Source organism: Lutjanus erythropterus, chromosome 11, assembly GCF_056507025.1.
Source record: "Lutjanus erythropterus isolate fLutEry1 chromosome 11, fLutEry1.hap2, whole genome shotgun sequence".
Lineage (NCBI taxonomy): Eukaryota > Metazoa > Chordata > Actinopteri > Lutjaniformes > Lutjanidae > Lutjanus > Lutjanus erythropterus.
In genome coordinates this window covers 3,412,291-3,433,419 of record NC_139327.1, presented here as the reverse complement: position 1 = coordinate 3,433,419, position 21,129 = coordinate 3,412,291, and the positions used below count along the sequence as shown (strand labels likewise).

At 40.2% G+C, this 21,129-nt stretch overlaps 1 protein-coding gene across 1 annotated transcript in view; it reads left to right on the top strand.

Moving 5' to 3' along the window:
• zzef1 (zinc finger, ZZ-type with EF hand domain 1) overlaps positions 1-21,129 on the top strand; it is a 64,195-nt gene that overhangs the window by 28,506 nt on the left and 14,560 nt on the right. The window contains exons 34-52 of the mRNA XM_084730473.1: positions 2,787-2,925; positions 3,090-3,255; positions 3,356-3,609; positions 6,061-6,233; positions 6,604-6,799; positions 6,906-7,069; positions 8,356-8,636; positions 9,607-9,781; positions 9,933-10,065; positions 10,161-10,387; positions 11,058-11,366; positions 12,130-12,230; positions 12,363-12,498; positions 14,741-15,100; positions 15,207-15,350; positions 16,855-17,023; positions 17,151-17,249; positions 17,384-17,549; positions 19,062-19,212. Of these exons, the coding sequence (XP_084586599.1) occupies positions 2,787-2,925; positions 3,090-3,255; positions 3,356-3,609; positions 6,061-6,233; positions 6,604-6,799; positions 6,906-7,069; positions 8,356-8,636; positions 9,607-9,781; positions 9,933-10,065; positions 10,161-10,387; positions 11,058-11,366; positions 12,130-12,230; positions 12,363-12,498; positions 14,741-15,100; positions 15,207-15,350; positions 16,855-17,023; positions 17,151-17,249; positions 17,384-17,549; positions 19,062-19,212 (3,543 nt within the window). The remainder of the gene's footprint in view (positions 1-2,786; positions 2,926-3,089; positions 3,256-3,355; positions 3,610-6,060; positions 6,234-6,603; positions 6,800-6,905; positions 7,070-8,355; positions 8,637-9,606; positions 9,782-9,932; positions 10,066-10,160; positions 10,388-11,057; positions 11,367-12,129; positions 12,231-12,362; positions 12,499-14,740; positions 15,101-15,206; positions 15,351-16,854; positions 17,024-17,150; positions 17,250-17,383; positions 17,550-19,061; positions 19,213-21,129) is intronic.

Sequence of the window (21,129 nt, the reverse complement as noted above, 5' to 3'; positions counted from 1 at the left end):
AAGTATGTTTCTGAAAATGTTGTTTGAAGTCTGATGTTCGAGTTCACATTTATTTTAGATGTCAACACTGTCTGCCAGTGGAGACGACAGGGAGAAGAACTCCTGCTTCATTCGGCTGAACATTAGTAATGTCTGATGAATCAATAACAGTCCACCCATCAGTCCTTAAAAGAGAAGATCTGGTGTTATTTTTACGTTTAGTCGGGGCTTATTTCTATTCTAAATATTTTAATAGACTGTTTATTGTTGTTTATTATTGACTGATTATTCTAATGCAGGGCATTAAATTACAGCAAGTGTTACACTGATTGGATTGTTAGCTGCCTTCACATCTCTTCCATCCATCAAAGTAAGGTAATGTTGCGTAAAATGATTTTAAAACTTAACTTAAGATTTTTTGGACATAAGGACAAAAAAATGCTCTGGCTGCACAAACTTCTGCCTGTCTGGACATCGAGTCCATGATTTTCCTGACAGGAGAAGAGCAGGCAGTGGCTCTCGCTCCTGGTTTCGTTTCATGCAAGTGAAGAGGCTAGATGTCACTGCTGCCTCCCTCACTAAAACAGCGGTCTGACTGCCGGCTGACACTGATCACACAAGCACCTAACAGGGAACTGTCATTCATCTTTCCCTGTCCCACCTCTCTCTCTCTCTCAGTCTCTGTCCCTCTCCCTCTCTCTCCCTCACCCTCGTTTTCACACTGCTGTGGCACTGTGTGTGGATTTGTAGGAGACAAGGCGATGTGAGACAGGACTGATAAAAGCTGATACTGGAACATGAGCTGAAAACCGGATCAGCTGTTAGCTAACACCGTTCACTCACCAAGACACCTGCCTGGTTCTCCATTGAATCTCCTCACACCACAATTCAGTTCCTCTCCTGTGACCATTATTTCTCCTAACCCTGTTCTGCTCCTGGTCTCTTTGACACCTAGAGGGCTCATAATCATGAGCTTGTTGTCCATCATATTCATAACAATATACATTTTCAACCTTTTCAGAGTCAAAGCTAGCATCGGAATCCATATTTATTAATGTTAATGATCTACTTCGGCCCGTCTGCCTTGATCTACGTCACTTTGGTTTGTCGTTTTCAGACGTGGAAGTAAAATTATCTCATAAAAACAACACCAGAAGTCACTGGAGTGTGTATATATGTTTTTTGGGGGAAATAAAGGTTCTACATCATTTCACTAAACATTGATTCACTGGTTCTCCAACCTGCAAGTTACGCTTTAACGTTAAAGCTACCTCGAGGAGTCTTAAGTGGTTATGAAACTGTCTGAATTTAACACTGAAGCCTCTATATGACCTACATAGGCAAATTAGACCATCAGTGAAAAGACTAAATGTGTCTGTATAGTTATTCTTGGGTCAAATTCTCCTTGAAATCAAATGAAAGAAGCATGTGTTTACATTTTCCCAGCCAAGGTTACAGTAAGTAGTACATCAACTAGATAAAAAGAGGCAGGAGGAGATTTTTTATTCAGGTAACTTTACTTTTGACATCATATTATATTTTGTAGTTATTACAATGGAAACACTACCACTTCTGTCCACAGAATCAACAAAATATGAAGGTTCCCTGTAGCAGCTTTAATGTTTTTTTTCTAACACTCCGAAACTTGGTTGCTACCAATACTGTGATCAGATGGACTGTTTTTAGAAGAAATTATTACATTTTAACAATTTTGAAGACAGCAGAGCAGAACAGCAAAACAACCCGCTCTTTCAGTGAGGGCTACGTGTGAAACGACTAAGCCAATCAGAGGCATAGGTAGGGTTGGGTATTGATACTCATTACCTTTAATGTATCGATTGAAATAACCCAGGACCAAGTAGAATCTAAAGCTCTCCAGGCAAATGATACCTGCGTTCAATCCTGTTTGTACCCAGATCTAGAATAAAATGAGTAGTTGTGTGGTTTTGCCATCTAAACATTTGAAAGTATGACTATATTACACACAGCTGCACCATGTGAAAAAGCTGTTTAATAGAGAAATTTCTTGGTTTCGGTATCACTTCAAGGGTACTGGTATTGTAATATTTTTAAGCGATACCCAGCCCTCAGCATAGGATTGGTAAATTTGCACAGCAGTTCTTTGATTTACATTTGATTTACTAACATTAGCACGGTAACATGCTCACAATGACACTGCTAAAATACTGATGTTGATCAGTTATGATGTTCACTATCTTAGTGTAGAATGTTAACATCAAATTACATGAAAGCATCATATTGAAATATTTCATATAATATTTTAAATGTGAAAGCATTAAATCTGTTTCACAAGACAAACATACAGACACAGTCATGGGTAAGAATGACATCCATACTATAATGTTTATTTCCTTTCATAATATGCCTAAATCCAAATGAAGTTTAAGAGTAGGTAAATATTTAATAAAAAAGTATATGATTGAGTTAGAATCCATGTTTGCCAAGCATGGATGGGAAGGTTGATATGGCAATAACAGAGCTGTATGACCTTATAAAGTCTAAAATCCAATAATCTGTATTTAAGCTCTTAAAATGTCTAAAATGTCTAAAATTGTGACAGGTCTTAAGAATTGATTTGTGATGTTAACATCACTTTTATAAAGTAATATTTAACATTGAGCCAACAAACACTAATGCCAACTGTGTATGTGCTCCTTTTTGCCAATATGGACATGACATAAGTCCATTCATAATGGTCTTTAAAAAGTCTTAAATTTAACTTGTTGAAACCTGCAGAAACCCTGTAATTCTGTTTAGTTGAATAATTTACTTGGTTTTATCCACAGATGCACATGTTCATTGCACGTTATTGTGACCTGCTCAATGTTGTGATCTCCTGTGACGGCTGTGAGAGGATGGCGCCTTGGCACCGCTACAGATGTCTGCAATGCATGGATATGGACCTCTGCAAGACCTGCTTCCTCAGTAAGCTCACACACTCCACTTCACTACTCATACACTCACACAGGAGGATCTGTTAGCCCAGATAGTTTAGAGAAACTGAAATTGTATCCAAAATTAGTTGGGTAAGAGTGTCAGAGCAAACTTAAGTGTGACTGTCTGTTGTTGTTGTGTCTGTTTTTAATCAGGTGGTGCGAAGCCTGAGGGCCATGAGGACGACCATGAGATGGTGAACATGGAGTACGCCTGTGACCACTGCCAGGGGCTCATTGTAGGCAGCAGGATCAACTGCAATGTCTGTGAAGACTTTGACCTGTGCTTTGGTTGTTACCATGCGAAGAAGTATCCAGACAGGTGACACATTTCTTTAATCTTACGCTGATAAAGCACACTTAACTTTTTTGTGTTTTCTTTTTTTCCTCTGTAATTATTTTTTTAATGTTCTCATTTGTAGCCACCTGCCCACCCATCGGATCACAGTGTACCCCATGGTGACCATCCGGATCAGCGACCGTCACCGCCTGATCCAGCCCTACATCCACAACTACTCGTGGCTGCTGTTTGCTGCTCTGGCCCTCTACACTTCAGAGCTGAGCAGTGAGAAGCAGGTGGAGGGAGGCAGCAACACCTTGAGCCAGGCCTCCGCCCTGCAGATGTGCTGCTCCCAGCTCATCACCGACTGTCTGCTCAAAGGACAGACTGGAAAAGGTAGGTCCACACCAGAATTTAGTTTCTTTCTTTGTCTTCCTGCTTGAAGGTCAAATACAGTGTTCCTCACACATCGATACTCAGTCCACTTGTGTTCTGTGTTATCTTGGTACCATTGAGTCACTTCAAAATTCACATGTGAAGCACAGTGATGACAAGGCTCAAGGAATTAACTGCACCAGCCATTGAAGGTTTTGTACAGATTAAAGAAAGAAAAAGATTCTACAACATGAACCTTAGAGATATGATAGGTCTGGTTTAGCCACTTCTCCTACCTTCAGTCTAACAAGCTAACCCAAGCTAATCACCTGCTAGCTTTAGTGTCATGCATAACATACAGACACTTGAGTGGATGGGCTGAACGATTTTGAAAAAATATCTAATTGCGATTATTTTGACTGATATTGCAATTGTGATATGATTTGCAATATTATTATATTATGGTAATGATAATTTCTACATCATTATTCTTATTTTGATTGAAAAAGATCTAAAAATAACTATGGTAAAAAATTTTGACACACGTTTTGCCTTTAACAAATATTGCACCCACTGCAACATGAAAATTACAGAAAGTCATTTTGCAATTTTGCTAAAATTTTTGATAAAATTCAGCAGCCCTATTGTATATATTCTATTTTCCAAAGTACAAAAAACAATGGCCTTTGGAGGGATTTTTCCCTTACCCATTTATTTCTTCATGCACTGTTGATGAACTTAAATTGAACAATACAATTTATCACCATAATTTATCAACATTATCTGGATAATACACAACCTTGCATGGAGCCAATAGAGTGGAAGCGCTGCTGGGTCTTTCTGTTGGTCACAGTACAGGTGCTCAGGTATTTTGCACTTATTCTTCAGGTGAAGGGGTCTTTGCATGGGTCAGACAGTCTTAGTATAAAATCAAAAATGCAAGGCTCCTTCTAAAATACCAAGGCACGCTGTAAAGTTTGTGTAAAGTTAAAATGCCTTTATTTTACATGGCAAAAAAAACTAAAAAATGACCAACGCGTATCGACCAACACAGGTCTTCATCAGGGTCAGACAGGAGTAAATACACAACCTTGCCTTTTCTTTTACACCCAGTATTTTCAATGCATTCTCATTATCCTCATTGAGATCGTATTTCTATCCTCTAGTCCAAGACCTGCACATTAGTAATTTCAGGTGTTAAAGTTTAAAAAAGTACACACATCCAAATACAATACTAGATGCTGGACAGAAGTACATGTCAACAAAGGAAAAATAATCCACAAACTGGATAATTCTCACATGAACATTTATTATTATACTTACATGTGACATCTTGAGTGCTGAAGAAGGGTTTGTGCCTGAAACGTCACATGTATATTAATGAATGTTCATGGGAGCATTCTCTCGTGTGTTGACTCCTCTTATTGTACATCATTCATTTCCCACCAGTATTGCTTTCATTTTTCAAACACTTTTGTTGAATAACTCATATTTTGGTGCTTTCATGACACAGAATTAATAATAGTAATTAGTTGCGTGTCTCTCAAAATCAATATTTTATATTAGCATCAAACTATCTGCATCAATGTACGGATGGAAACGTTGTACGGATTACATTTAAACGAGGGATGATAATTAATCAATAATTGATTAATCGATAGTTAAGAATTTGATCGAAGTAAAAGTGAATTGATCGACTACCAAATAAAGATCTGAAATATAACTAATTAACATAATTATTTTTATGAGTGCACTACGCATGTTATCTGGTATATATGTTTAATATGTAGGCCTTTATGTTTTTATGTTTCCTAGGCTGTGTAATGCTGTCAGAATATGCAATATGTTACTGTGGAAATGCTTTGATGGAAGGAAAAAAACATTTGGTATTGTTTGGTAAAAGCAAAATTGTTATGTTTTTCAATAACAAGTAATTGATTAATTCAGTGGTTCCCAAACTGGGGGGCAGGCTGCTCTGGGGCAGCGTGGAGCCACTGCAGGGAGGGAGCAGAAGGGAATGAAAGAATGAAACAAAAAGTACGAAAGAACGAAAAGTTGAATGAATATGATCGATGTAGAGGACATAAACAAACAAGAGTTTGGTGATTTTTATCCTGCTAATCTTTATTTCACTTCAGTTCAAAGTTTGAATCTTTTTTTATCAGTTTCATCCTCAATTATTGTTAATAATCAATATAAATTGTTTTGGCTTCTGAAAGGAGGGCATGCCAGAAAAAGTTTGAGAACCACTGGATTAACTGATTGTTAGTGTTACCAATGATCGATTAAGGAAAGTGCTTACAATTTGTAACTGTCATTTAAGCTTACCTGAGATCCGAATGTAATCATGCCGCATTTACACCCCATTGTTTCATTTCATTGTTGTTTCGCATGGTATCTCAGAGTCTTCTCACCTGTATTTTTATCTTTTCTCCTTTTATGGCAAACCTTTCTGTGCCATCCTCCACGCAGGCCTACGCTCCTCAGCCTTGCTCGCTCTGCTGTCCTCCAACGAATCGGCCTCTGACAGCGAGCTGTGTCCGGTCTCCCCAGAGTCCTCTCAGGAGCTCAGTACAGCCACCGACACCTCGTCTTTGCCTGGCAGCACCGCAGCGATCTGCTCCCCGACCTCTCCCAAGGACAAGGTGAGGAACTGTGATCACCTTATGTAAGAAAATATGAGGACTGAATGATCTCCGTTGGGGGAGTGGGTCATTGCAGTTGCAGGAAGTAGAACACTAAAAAAACAAAAAGCAAATAGAGCAGATATTTATACCATAAACATCTATAAATACCGAGTGTGCATCAGCAGGTCACATGATTAGATTAGCAGAAAAACATGGAAATATTCTGGAAATATTGTAGCTGATGTACAAATATAGGTAGAATTACATACATGTACTGCTGAAGTCTATAATGTAGGTAATACAATATTTAGGATATTTAGTGACAACTGAAGAGCTCATACTGTCAGGCTATGAACCCATGAAACAGTTTTTATCCTCTCACCAACAGAGGAAACCATCAGGTAAAGAGAAGAAGGTAAAGGAGGTGGGCTCACCTCCCCATGTTCAGTCAGAGGTGTCATCCCCACCGAGTGCTGGAGAGGAAGAGAAAAAGAAGCTGGTTACCCAAGACACCCTGGACTCTCCCAGCCTCAGCCAGACACCCTCTGTGTCCAGTGAGGACCCCCTCTCTCCTGTGGTCCGACGTAAGTACCGAGAGTCCCTCCACCAGGCTGATGACAGCTCAGATTTTGTTCATCTGTGGTTCTGACTGTCCCTCAGCTGTCAATCTGTGTTTTCTACTGTTCTCAGCTTCAGAGTCTGGAGCAGGAACAGTCACCTCTCCAGCATCTGACGTCGTCAAGGAGACAGATGAGAGGCTGCCCCAGGTCCCCCTGCAGGAGCACGTGTTTTCAGAGTGCTCCAGAGAGAGGATCCTGGGACTGCTAGCAGCCATGCTGCCGCCAGCCAAACCAGTACGTCAAACCAAAGAGCAGGCTGGCTTGATACTACTTTTTCATGTCTGATATAAATTCAATATCATCTTTTTCCTTCTTTGAAACAACTAAGGTGTTAATAACACATTTGTATGGATGCACTTTGATTAACCTAGCTATCTTAAAAACATCATACTCAAACTGTGAAACAAATATTCTACTTCCATAAAGGAAGAAATACACAGTCTAAAACATTACTCAGTTGAGCAATGTTACTGCTTCTTTTTACTGAAACTTCTTCATACACACAACTTCAACTTCAACAACTTTAGCTGCATTTTTGGTTGGTCAGCACCATTCCAAATTAAACTGAAATAAATTGCGCACAGTTGTTTTGATTTTTTCTTCCTTGACCTTAAATGAACTCCACACAGACAGACACAATGACAGCACTGCTGACATGTCTCACTCACGTTCTAGCTGCTGTTCACATAAACATGCTGCTCATCTGTGTTACCTTTGACCTGTCTCTCTGTACGGCTTATTGGTCAATGTTTAGTTCAGCATTTAGATGATAGTTAGTTTAGTTATGTGATCCAGTAGTTTGGGCCAGTATCAGGCTGGTACTTGGATTAGTGCATCACTAGTTAAGATTTTATGTAAGGCTAAATGAATTGTTCGACTTGGTAGGAAATATGCTTATTAGCTTTCTTTCTGAGAGTCAATTAACTAGATTGATTTTACTCTCATATCTGCTACAGCTAGCAGTTAGCTTAGCTCAGCATTAAGTGTGGGGGACAGATAGATTGACTCAATCCAATGATAACAAAAGAAGTGCTAGACTATGTTATGTCTGCAACTCACAGACATCACTGCTCCTGGCCAAGAAATAGTCCGACTCATAACGCCCAATAAATCCTTGTCATTTTTGCACTTTTATCTGTGAAGATTGTCAGTCATCCAGGTTATGGAATTCATAGAAGGGTTATTGTAGGGAGGCTTCTTTAGCTCTGAAGAAGTCAAGAACCCTCTTGGATGAGAGGTGAAACGTCTTCAGGAAGTTGCACTTCAGTTTTGTGCAGATTAAACAAACAAGATACAGAATGTAGGCAGATTTTCTTACCTTTAGACAGAGCCAGGCTGGCTTTTTTCAGTTTGCACTAAGCTATTTGGCTGTAGACGTTTATTTTATCTTTAATGTACACATTACTCTAATACACCAAAATCTATTATAATTAATAATTTTGTACCCAACATGCATTCCTGTTCCTGACATGCTTTTTATTCATCTACAGATAACATTTACATTTTTCTCGTCTCCTCAGGGCAGCACACTGTCTCTGCCCAGTCTGAGCTCCATCCTGCCCCAGCTCTTCAGGGCGGTCATCTCCAACGCTGGCTCTCTCAACGAGACCTTCCACCTCACTCTGGGGCTGCTGGGTCAGTTGCTGCTCCGCATCCCTCCAATGGAGGCCGACACCGCCGTCACAGAGGCCCTGGCTGACAAATTTGAGTTGCTGACACAAGGAGAGGCAGCCAGTTCAGACACCCAGGGCTGGAAGACCACCCAGCTACTTTTCAGCCTAGGCGCCGTCTGTTTAGACAGGTAAAAGAATGAAAACCTGATGATACCGGGGAAATGTATTATTATTGTAGTTTATAGAGCCATATTCTTGATGACACTGCTGCATATATTACCCTGAACCCTATTTTCACAGCAATTTTTGAAACTGGTGCATTACTGGGCGACACTGCTGCAGCCATCAGTCATCTTTATGGGCAATTGTGAACTGTCTAAGTACGTCAGCTAAAACTGCTTGTTTTGCCACTGAATTATAGAAAGGATCCAGAGATAAACTTTTTTGTTCCAGACTAAGATCCTCTTTGTTTAATGAGAAGCAGCCTATTAATCCATCTCGCCAAAGAAACAGAAATGGTAATTTTATCATTGTGAAAAAACACTTCATTCAAACTCAACAGAAATAAATTAAACTCACCAACTCGTCTTAGCTCCTCTTCCCACTGTTTCAAGAATAATCAGCTCTGAACCTTTTCCATAATGTTGTCAGTTGCAAAACAAGCACTCCTATTAGGTGCTCCTATATGATGTGAGATACTCTCCTACTCTGATTAAAAACAAAAAAAATTACTTATATGCTCCTGCCTATTATACATAGTCAGTCCAAATAATTTAATTTCTATCATTATCAACATTGTCTAAGCAGCTGTGTTTGTTTGTTTTTTTTACGTTGCACAGTCACACAATAAAAGTTAGTAATCTGATCTTAGGCTGCGTGTGTGGTCATGGTGCTGGATTTCCATCCTTGATGATGTTTGTAATATTTAATCGCACTAAAATGGTAAACAAATTGGTGGTTTGATCAAGTTCTACCTATGTGAAATGAAGAAGTGTGTTGTCTTTAGTTTTCACCATTACATATGAATTCGACCATGGTATAAAAACTGGACATACTGTTGGTGGTATTTCTTAATCACACAGTTGAGATCATGCATATTATACTGTAATATCTGTTTATTTTGAGATATTGAGTCTTTTGTTTTCCTGTGTTTCTCAGTCGTATTGGTCTGGATTGGGCATGCACAGTGGCAGATATCTTGCACAGTCTGAATGCTTGTCCTGAGTGGAGCACAGTCATCGCTGCCTTCACTGACCACTGTATTCAGCAGCTGCCACAAACTCTTAAACGCACCAACCTCTTCACCCTGCTGGTGCTGGTGGGCTTCCCTGAGGTAGGCTGAACACACACCTGTACTGTATAGAGTTGTTGTACATTGTGCTCCTTGACTTTCTCAGCTCAGTCGTGACTCCTGTATGTGTGTGTGTGTGTGTGTGTGTGTGTGTGTGTGTGTGTGTGTGTGTGTGTGTGTGTGTGTGTGTCAGGTGCTATGTGTGGGAACCCAGACGGTATTTATCGACAACGCCAATGAACAGCACAACATGATCCTGCTCAAACACTTCACAGAGAAGAACCACGCTGCAGTGGTGGATGTTAAGACACGCAAGAGGAAAACAGGTTAGTTCAGTTTTGGTGCTAATAACAGCTCTGCCTGTGCTTACAAATTAACATGGAATTAACCCTTTCTGTGCTTTTTTCCCTCCTCTTTCTAGTGAAAGACTACCAACTCATCCAGTCTCAGGATTCCACTACGACCGGTCTCCCAGGGCAGTCAGACGGCCAGGACTGCCCAAAGACCCTGCTCAGCCGCTACCTGAGCAACTTCACCTCCATTATCAGCCACCTGCTGCAGACCAGCCAGGACAACAGCTCTCCTGATGCTGTGGAGGCATCCTGGGTTCTCTCACTGGCCCTCAAAGGCCTTTACAATACACTGAAGGTACCTGACATGACCTTGGAATCTGGTAGAGTGGTCATTTTTACAATAGCACACCTTTAGATTAGTTTAGTTTATGTTGTTTAGTCAAAAAAAACATACTTCTAAGTGTATGTTAAAATACAGGAAGAATTTATTAGAGTGAACTGAACTGAAGTACCAGTTGACTTCATCGTCTTTTTACAGACAAATTGAAGGTTTCCATATTTTTTTAATCTACTATGACTCAGGGGAATTTAATGTGACAAACCTGAGCTATTTCAATATATTTTTTAACAAAATATAAATATTGATGTCTCAAAAGACATCTGAGTGTCTCTATAAATTGTCAAGCTCAAGAGCTGTGAGAAATAAGAGGTCTCAGGAAGACCCCGCAACTAAAAAGAATGGAACCCTGACGTGCCCCACAAAGTAGCTTAGCTTGATTTGAATTTTTCCTATTTTGCAAATACAAACTGTTCTCTGTCATTTAAATAATCAAGCAATCATTCTAGAGCAACATCATCAAAAGCATATTTTTGTTATTTTGCATAAAGAATGAAGTGATCAAAGGCTTTTGACAAGTCTAAGAATATGCTGACTTCAGATGTGAGTAGGATGTCTGGAACTAGGCTTAGAGGATATGAAATGATTCCAGTGGTGCTGTCTGATGGAGTTTCGTCCTCTTGCGTAGAAACACGGGGTGGAGCAGGCTCAGGAGTACATCCAGCAGTCGGGGCTGACCCAGCTGCTGGTGAGGAAGTGCAGCAAAGGGACGGGCTTCAGCAAGCTGTGGCTGCTACGAGACCTGGAGATCCTCTCCATCATGCTCTACTCCTCCAAGAGGGAGATCCACTCCATGGCCCAGGACCCTGAGAGGGACCAAAGAGAGCAGGACAAGGAGCACGACTCGGACCACTCCAGCTGTGGCGCCGACGACACTGATGTCAACAAGGCCGACCCCCTGGATGGTCTCGATGAGGAGACGAAGATTTGCTTCCAGGTGATGAGGGATACTGTTCATCATAAATGCTCTTGTATAATTTCTATTTTGTATTCTTGTCTTTTTTTAATGTTATATTCCTCTGCTAACTTCTTTACTTTCTATATTTATGTGTACTTATTTCTGTCATCGTGCTCCTGCAACAACTGAATTTCCCCACTGGGGATAAATCAAGGTTTATGTTGCCGTATTTTAATACATGAACAAAATGCTGTTACTGCTATGTTTAGGTACCACCGTCTCTGCTCAGTCTCTTTGCCACTAAAAAAGATATGATAGCATTCACTGCTCAGTTAGTCAGGAGATGGATACTCATATACACTGCATTAGAGAGCTGCTTCATTTTCTAAACTGAGAATAGACTTGATTAACCTTATCTGGCTCCTCTAACAAATTTCTTTTCTTTTCTTTTCTTTTCTTTTCTTTTCTTTTCTTTTCTTTTCTTTTCTTTTCTTTTCTTTTCTTTTCTTTACTTTCCTTTCCTTTTACCTATTTGCTTATTTTTCTATTTTAAATTAATATAGCCAACTTGCTGTTGACTTTACTAAACTTTAGTATGGTTTTATGCTTAATGTTTGTATTTCTTATATTTTTTAAAGGGCAGTTTTTGTATTTTGGGGAAGTTATGTATCATGGGGAGGGTGGACTGGGTTTTGTTTACATTATGTATTGAATAACTGCACCTTGCTGTATATTCATCTTGAGGAGAAAATCAATATATGTGGTATAATGTAGTAATCTAAAGTCAATTTTTACAATGCAGATCACCCACGATGCCTTAAACGCCCCTCTGCCCATCCTGCGAGCCATGTATGAGTTGCAGATGAAGAGAACGGACTCCTTCTTTCTGGAGGTGCAGAAGAGGTCAGCATCAGCTTCCACAGAGATAAATTCTTTTCATTTCACCCCCTTTAAATGATCCACCATGTAAAAGGTCACATTTTACAATCTAATACTGCCTCTGTTTTATGTGTTGCACCTTCATGTTATTTTCAGATTTGATGGAGAAGAGATAAAAACAGATGAGACAATCCGTACGCTGGCTCAGAAGTGGCAGCCAACCAGGCGGCCTCGCTCTGAGGAGAGGAACACCAAGGCTGTGGACACTGATATGATTGTGGTGTCCTGCATGGTGAGTTTGTGGTGTCAAAAAAAAGCCCAACTGTGGAAATTGCTCATAGTGATCATGGTTAAAGTAATGGAAAAAAAGAAAAACTATGGTAATTCTGTTTTTTTTGTTTTTTTTTTAACTTAACTCCCCTGATACTTTGCCTCGAGGTAAACCGTCTGCTTCTTCTGCTGGCTCTATTTCCTGCATGCTCATTAAAATCATGATGGGAAAAAGATAGTAATCTCTCAATGAAGAATGGAGTCTCCTCGAAGTTTATGACAAGCTGCCAAAAACAAGATGCAGCAGCAAAAGTTCCTCAGGCTACCTTCTGTCTACTCAAACAATAAGAAACAATCTGCTGGTGATGGAGACAGAAAGCAAATATTCGCCTGCCCTCATCGAGAGCATTGATGATGCTCAGTTATGTAATGTCCCCTCGAGCAGGCTCTTGGTGACAGAGGAGGCAGAGGAATTGGCAGCGAGCCCGGGGAGAGGACAGTTTCAAAGTGTCTTTAGGCTGATTTGAGTGATTTGTAAAGAGAGAGAATACTGGGCTTCATGCACTTATACAGACTTACCTGTTCTTAAATGGTTTGTATGAGTGATTTATGAGAACTTCTCACATTCACTAATTTTCCTCATATTTTGAATTTTCTATTTGGTACAAACACAATTTACGAGGTCCAGACCTGTCGTAGGAGTCGTTTGCAATTAGCCTGCAACTGTTAACCTTAGTTTTTCACTAATTTCTGTAAATTTCATTAGTTTAAAGACATTTTGTGTTTGACAAATAAATTGCACTTGAATTTTGGTATTTTGTTGACTTTGGAGGCCAATGGACAAAAGCACAAGCATTTCCCCTGAAATAAACACAAAATATAATATCAAAATAAAAATGAGCTGGATAAAAAAATCTCCTCCTAACTTTAGCCGGCTGTAGGGAAAATGTAAACACATGCGTTTCATCTGATTTCATGGAGAAACCCGCCTGGTGGCAGCCATTAAAAAGAACCATATAGAAATAGCTGCTGATGGTATTGTTTGCTTATTTAGGTCATACAGAGATGTCAGTATTAAATGTAGACAGTTTCATTACCTGTTAAAAACTTCTTGTAGTTGCTTTAATTGTTTTTTTAAGCCGTTTTCATATCAAATCATTTCTTCTTTGTGTCAGTGACAGTATAAACCTCAGGTATCACAGCATTAACACGCCTTGTTTTTCCCATTCTGTGGCTTTAATAGGTCCCTGCATTCCACTGCTAACACTGTTAAAATGATGCATTTTCCTTTATGGATCTCTGAAAGAAGGACTTAAATCTCTGAAGTTCTTCTTTTTACTCCTTGATGTCATTTTCATGGATGAACCTTCCATATGGGGCAGGAAGCGCAGCCTTACATGGTGTTACTGAGGCATAAATTATGCTAATTTACCAGTCTGATGAACATGGGCTCAAATATGCACAGGTGGATCATTTACACAGTAATCTGAAGTTAGGAGCGTTCTACGTAGTACAGAACAAAGTTAATATAAGATTATGAAAATGTTCTCACATGAGGCTCATTGTGTTTAAGGAACTGTACATGTCAGCTGCTGAGGCCAGCATGACATTTGAAATGGCTGTGCTGTATTTTCAAACAGTCAATAAAAAACAGAAAACAGCAAAGCTGTCCATATCATTAATCTATATTTAGGTTATAAATATACAAATTTTAGTTAGATGGTAATCTGACTGAAGAAAATAAAAAGAGTTATAATAATCATTTGCTTATTGTGATTAATCAGACCGGGACAGACGTGATCACTAGGGCTACTATTTTCATAGTTAATGAATCAGTCGATTATTTTCTCAATTAATCAGTTCATAGTTGTTTGTTTTAAAATGGTGAAGAAAGTAAATCAGTGTCTCCTAAAGCCCAAGACGATGTCCTCAGATGATATTCAGAGAGGAGAAAAGAAACCAGAAAATTTTCACATTTAGAGAATTTTGACCTTTTCTTAAATATGTACTCAAACTGATTAAGTGATTATCAAAATAGTTGATGATTCATTCAATAATCAATTAATTGTTGCAGCTCTAGTGATCACAAAACGACTATAAGTGGGTTTCACTCTACTTTGAAATGGTTGTTTGACATGCTACCCATATTAACATCAACAACTACAACAAGTAGGAATTGGATACTTTGAGAGAAAGTTTTTTTTGGTGATGATTTTCACATGTCAATATTCTGATCTGTCCCCATCCTTGCTGTCCTCCCACAGTCTAAACCCAGTCACTGTGAAAAGGCCACCGAGGAGATCAACGTAGTGGCCCAGAAGCTCATCACAAATTCAGAGAGCGACCTGCAGCTCAGCTACGCCAAACAGCGGCGCACCAAAAGTTCAGCCCTCCTGCACAAGGAGCTGGACGTGCGCAGCAATCGGGCAGTTCGTCAATACCTGGTGAAGGTCAACCAGGCCATCGCCACGCTGTACGCCCGCCACGTGCTGGCCTCACTGCTGGCCGACTGGCCCGCAGAGGCGGCGCTGAGCGAGGAGGCGCTGGAGCTGAACGGTGCCTCACACATGGCCTACATCTTGGACATGTTGATGCAGCTGGAGGAGAAGCCGCTGTGGGAGAAGGTGGGCAGAACATAGGAGGAGCTGGAGTTTGTGTTGTGTGTGTTTGTGTGATACATTACAGGTGTTTTGCGCATTAATGTGATTGTGTTGATCCATTACTGATCAGATTCTCCAGAGGGTGCTGAAGGGCTGCAGTCAGAGCATGCTCTGCAGTCTGTCTCTCACTGCCTGTCAGTTCATGGAGGAGCCAGGCATGGCCGTGCAGGTCAGGGAGTCCAAACACCCGTATGACAACAACACCAACTTTGAGGTGGGTGAACTGCCTTTGTGTTTCTTTTTATCATCAGTTACTTAAAGGGAAGATTCAGCACTTTTCATGTGATTTCCAGTCATTTTTGATAAGTATAATCAACTGAAGCAATAAATTCCTCAGTGTGTGTTAAGTTGATCAAGAAAGCTGAGTTCTCCTGCTCGTGCAGCTGTGTTTGGAGGGCCTACATGGACAAAATCCTCCTCTAACACCCCCTCTGGCTACCTGGAGGTAGAGACTAGAAATCCAACCTGCAACGGCCTGTAGTTCTTCCTTAATACCCCAACAGCAGAAGAACTCAGCTTTCTCAGTCAACATAGCACACACTGATGAATTCATTGCTTTAGTTGAATACACTTCATCAGCACTTATTCAACATCCACATAAGAAGTACTCAATTTTCCTTTTAAAGGTCCAGTGTGTAAGATTTACAGGGAGATATTGGCAGATAATAGCAGAAATGGAATATAATATTCATGATTATGTTTTTGTCGTTTGAGTATAAATACCTGGGGCCAGTATTTCAAATTTCAGATTTTGAAAATCTCTTTTTTTGCTATGTAAGTTTAACTGATAATGTAGGTTCTGTCCTAGTTTTTCAAAGACCTGTCAGATAAGATCATTTTAATCCAGATACCACAAGATCAGGATCACAGAATCTAGATTTGCAGTCTTTGGATAGACCTCCAACTGTTGATCAAAGCAACATGTGAAAATGTTGGGAAGTGTATTATTATTATTATTATTATTAATTAAATGTCTCGCTGCATAAAAAACTAAACAAAAAAACAAACTGTTTTGTCATACTACTGTTTTCATTGGTTAAAAGACCCTTACTAAAATAAAAGTTCAGTGGTGCATCTCTCATCGACCGTCCAGTCGGTCAGTCTTGTTTCAGTGCTGCCAGTCATAAGTCAGAGTCATTTACTTTAGACTCCCATCGCAGTGAGGAGCATCACATCGTTTAGTGATATTATTTTACACATTGAATGGAGGAATAAATGTGAAATTCTTGTTTTTGCACCTTCCCATTTTTACACAACAGCTTGAAGTTGTTGTTTTTTTTAAGTTGTTTTTCTGATTGAAAATGTCGATTTATTGGTTAATTGTTTAATTTAGAATGAATATTGTTTTGGCATGATCTGAGTTACTACTATGCAATAAATAAATAATAGAATGATAAGGGGAAGTGGGAAGGGAAGTGTTTGCAATCTGCAAGCTCACCACTAGATGTCTGCTAAATCCCACACACTGTTCCTTTAATTTACAGCCAGAGCTGTTTTTAAGATGGTGAATATTTCCTCATTTGTCATGCCATTTTCTCAGTTTCAGCCTTTGAGCCGGTCACAAATATATATTGTCTAACTAAAGTAGATTTTTCATAGAGAACTGTTAGTACAGATCATTGTTTAAAGAACAGCATGTGTGCCATCATGTACGCCTTTTTTTTAGTTCAGTTTGAGACTCTATAAGACTTTATTGTGTCCATCTTTTCTGTCTTAAGGACAAGGTGCACATTCCAGGGGCCATCTACCTGTCAGTCAAATTTGACTCCCGCTGCTACACGGAGGAAGGCTGCGATGAGCTCATCATGTCCAGCAGCAGCGATTTCCTTCAGGACGTCCACAACTTCAGCGGCTCTCCTCAGAAATGGTCCGATTTTGAGATTCCGGGTGAGGAAAATCTTATCAAGTCCTGTATTCCTCTTCTGCTCTGTCCATCTGTTGGTATGCATTTTATGTTGTTTGACTGTTTCATTTAGATCATGCTTATCGCGTGTGTTTTTGGGTCTTCTCTCAGGTGATACCCTGTACTACAGGTTTATGTCAGACATGAGCAACACAGAGTGGGGCTACAAGTTCACAGTTACAGGAGGCCACAGAGGACGTTTCCAGACAGGTACTTTACATCAAAACAGTTACAGTGCAGTTTCCTTTTATTACTTGTGAAAACCTCTCAGTGAGATGGAGATTAACCTCACTATCAATCCTCTGCTTGTCACCCTCTCTGCCTTTTTGCTCATCTCTAATCAGGTTTTGAGATACTTAAGCAAATGTTAGCAGATGACCAAGTGCTCAGTCACCTGCCACTGGCTGACATCTGGGAGTGGCAGGTGGGCGTGGCCTGTCGCCAGACTGGGAACCAGCGACTCAAAGCCATTCACCTGTTGCTCCGTCTCCTGCAGTGTCAGTCTGAAACGTAAGAGTCCAGCCTTATTCTACAGTTCTGTCTCTTTTCTTCTAATTCCCCTCAGTGCATCTCACCTGTTTTCTTTTGTCAGTGCATTTCTTTTAAAAGTAGAGGCTTGTGTTGTCATATAGACAGCCAAAGTAATACAGCATGTGCTTAAACATTTTCACCTGGGCCCAACCACCTGGATCTAAGTCATGGTAATTTGGGTAAGTGGACCCAGTGCACATCTTTACCTCAGCAGGATTCCTCCACACACTGTTTGCATAAAAGCCTTCACAGATCCCTCATGTCAGCACCATGGAAATGAGGTAAAGGATGTGTTTAGGAATTTGCGTATGTGCAGACTGACTCACTGCCTGCTCACAATGACAACATCACGCAGTCTGTGCAAAGGTAGTGGTCACACAGACAGGAAACACATTTGTTAAAGATGAATTCTAGGCATTAGAGTTTCTTTTAACCAAACTTTAAAGTCCTCCTCTGCTCAAAAATATGTTTTGCTTATTGTTATTATTGTTTTGCTGTCTAAATGCAATACCCATGAGCCTCAGCTGCCATTGGCACGGAGAGTCCAGTCAGAGGTGTGTATCAGAGCAGTCAGTCGAGAACAAAACACAGTGCGGTAATTCAACTCACGCACAATTGAACCAGAATTTAAAGGTAAATTGACTTAAGATGCGGATTTTGTTTTAAAACTGTTGTGTTTAGCTTCCTCCTGACATTAGCAGTTCACGTCACAGAATTTTAAACTTGCCAAAAAGCTCTTTTGGAGTTGTAGATAATGTCTGTCTCAAAGTTTTTAGCTACCAAACTTGTACTTTTGACTTTTTAGGTAAAAAAAAAAAAAAAACAGATATTTATAAGTGCACTTTTTTATAGGACTGCACTGTAAATGTACTGTAAACCGTAAATATCTGTAATTATGTGTTATTGTACTTCAACATACAGATAAATGCAGGGTTTCTGCAGGTCCTTAAGAAGTTTCAAATCCAATAATCTGAATTCTTTTTTGTCAAAGAACTGTATTGATCACGCTGTAACAACTACAAAACCAAACCAACACAAAATCAGTTACCACTAATGCAAACAGTGCATGTACTTTTTACCTGTTTGCACATGAAATAGGACTTGAATTACATTCATAATGGTCTTTAAAAGCCATTTAAAAGTCTTCAGTTGAACTTGTTGAGACCTGCAGAACTCCCCTAGATACAGATGTGATTTATTACATTACCAGATTTATCAGCATTACTAACATCCCACAAACACCATTCTTTCTTGCTTTCTGTCTGGCCCACAACAATTTGAACAATCAAGTTTTGGTCCATTAATGGCCATTGAGGTTACAAACTGCGCTGTTGAGTCATGATAAATGCATGAAGTTGGACTCATTGAAGTGGTTCTCAGCGACTGTTTTTCAGCCAACAGTTTTGCTTTTCAGTAACTCATTATTGTCCTCTTCTGCCTGTGTGCGTGTGGTTGTTTGTTCGTCTAACTATTGATTTGTTTGCTCTCCAGAGCCTGTGAGCTGACTCTGCTGCGACCTCTGTGGCAGCTCTTTATGTCCATGGAAAACAGCCTGAGCCAGGATCCCACCAGTATCACTGTGCTGCTGCCTCTTCACAGAGCCCTCACTGAACTCTTCTTCATCGCAGAGGCCCGGGCCATTGTGAGTGATGCACACACACACAGACACACACACACACACACACACACACACACACGGCCACAGGCCACAGGCCACATAACAAACAGGCCTCATCTACTGTATGGGTGTTGCTGTTAAAGTTGTAGGTGTGGTGTAGTGGATATTTGTTTAGTTGTGTTGGTTGTTTGTACTGTAATGACAGCATTATTGACTTTGTAGGTTAAAGGGATAGTTCACATTATTTGAAGTGGGGTTGTATGAGGTACTTCAATAGTCATTGTATTTTGTAAAGTAGATGGCAACCGGCACAACCTCACTTTGGAAAAGAGAAGTTGTACAGAAGCTGGTGTGCTAATGCACTGCTGTGGACAGGGTCAGCAACAAAATGTTTTTTAACCACTTACAAAGAAAATCATTTTAAGTGTACACTATATTTAGAATATTTTCTTTATTGTATTTTGCTATCAAACAGCCTTTTCTGGCGAGAAACTGCGTTATATAAGCCAAATATCACTCTCTCCAAATAAACCAAACTCCATAGACAAAATGAGTCATTTTACCTCTCAGAACACTGGAGGTGCTGGTCTACAGCTGCCTCAATCTGTTAGTTTGTGTGTATTATTGTGTTACTCCTGTGTTTTTCAAGGTTAGTTCAGATTCACCACAAACACAAACTAACAGATCAAGGCCACAGTAGTCCAGCACCTGCCAGTGTTCTGCGAGGTAAAATGACTAATTTCGTCTATGGAGTTTGGTTTGTTTGTTTGGGAAAAATGATAGCTGGCTTATATAACAACAGTTTGCCTTCAGAAAAGCCTGTCTGACAGCAAACTAAAGCAGTGAAAATATTCCAAATATAGTGTACACTTTGCCCTTTAGTCATTTTCTTTAGCTGGACCTTTTTTAAGTGGCCAAATTATCTTTTGTTGCTGACCCTGTCCACAGCGGTACATTGCTTAGGTTCCTTGTTGCTGCTCCTCCCTGTTTCTTCTAACTGAGGCCGTGCCAACCATCTACTGTAGGTAATACACTCATTATGGATAAGTACCTCATACAACCCCACTTTCAAAAATTCAAACTGTTTAAAAATAGAATACATTCCATGATTGTGTAGAAAACATTTTCTAGTCTTCCGTTTTCTTTTTGTTTGAGAAGATCTTTAGTTCGAGGCCATTTTAATGAAATGATGAGTAAAATTAACTAAATTAATAATTTATTTTTTACCTCGGTCTTCCTCTGCTATCTCCGTCTATATCTGTCTCTCTGTGAGATGAGCATGTTTTTCCTCCACCCACCTGTTCTCAGCTGGGCTTGGGGCCAAAGCCCGGCCCTGCCATCTGCCAGACAGCACAGTGCCACACTGGCTCCCTGCAGACTGCTCGGCAGAGGAAGAGATGCTATCCATTTTGTGATGCGCACGGGCTCTCTCTACCTCTCTCTCTCTCTCCCTCTCTCTCTCTCTCTCTCTCTCTCTCTCTCACTCTCTCTCACTCCTTCTCTCTCTCTCGATTATCTTGAATTATTGATTAAGAGAAGTCTCAGGGTTTATGAGCACGCCGTCAGCCAGGAGTTTCCCATCTGTAGATGCAATTGAACCAGACAGTCCCAGAAAAGCACTACCTCTCCTGGTCCCTTCAGGTCTGCTCGCCGAGGCCCGAGGCTGCTGATCTGACAATAAAATTACATCAGTTGACTTGTCATTCAGGATGGATTCTGTGCTCCCATCTGCACCCACAGAATGTTGTTTCACGGCAGGGAGAGCAAGATGCTCAGGTGGAGCCAGTACTTGTCCACAAACACCAGGGGGCAGTAGCAGTACTCAGCAGTTTTGCCTGGCATGCCCTTCACGGACGCTCCAGTGTTGTGTTAGCAATGATAGACACACATTCTCCATCCAGCAGAGCATCATCACAGAGCGTGACCCCTCTTTTATCAGCA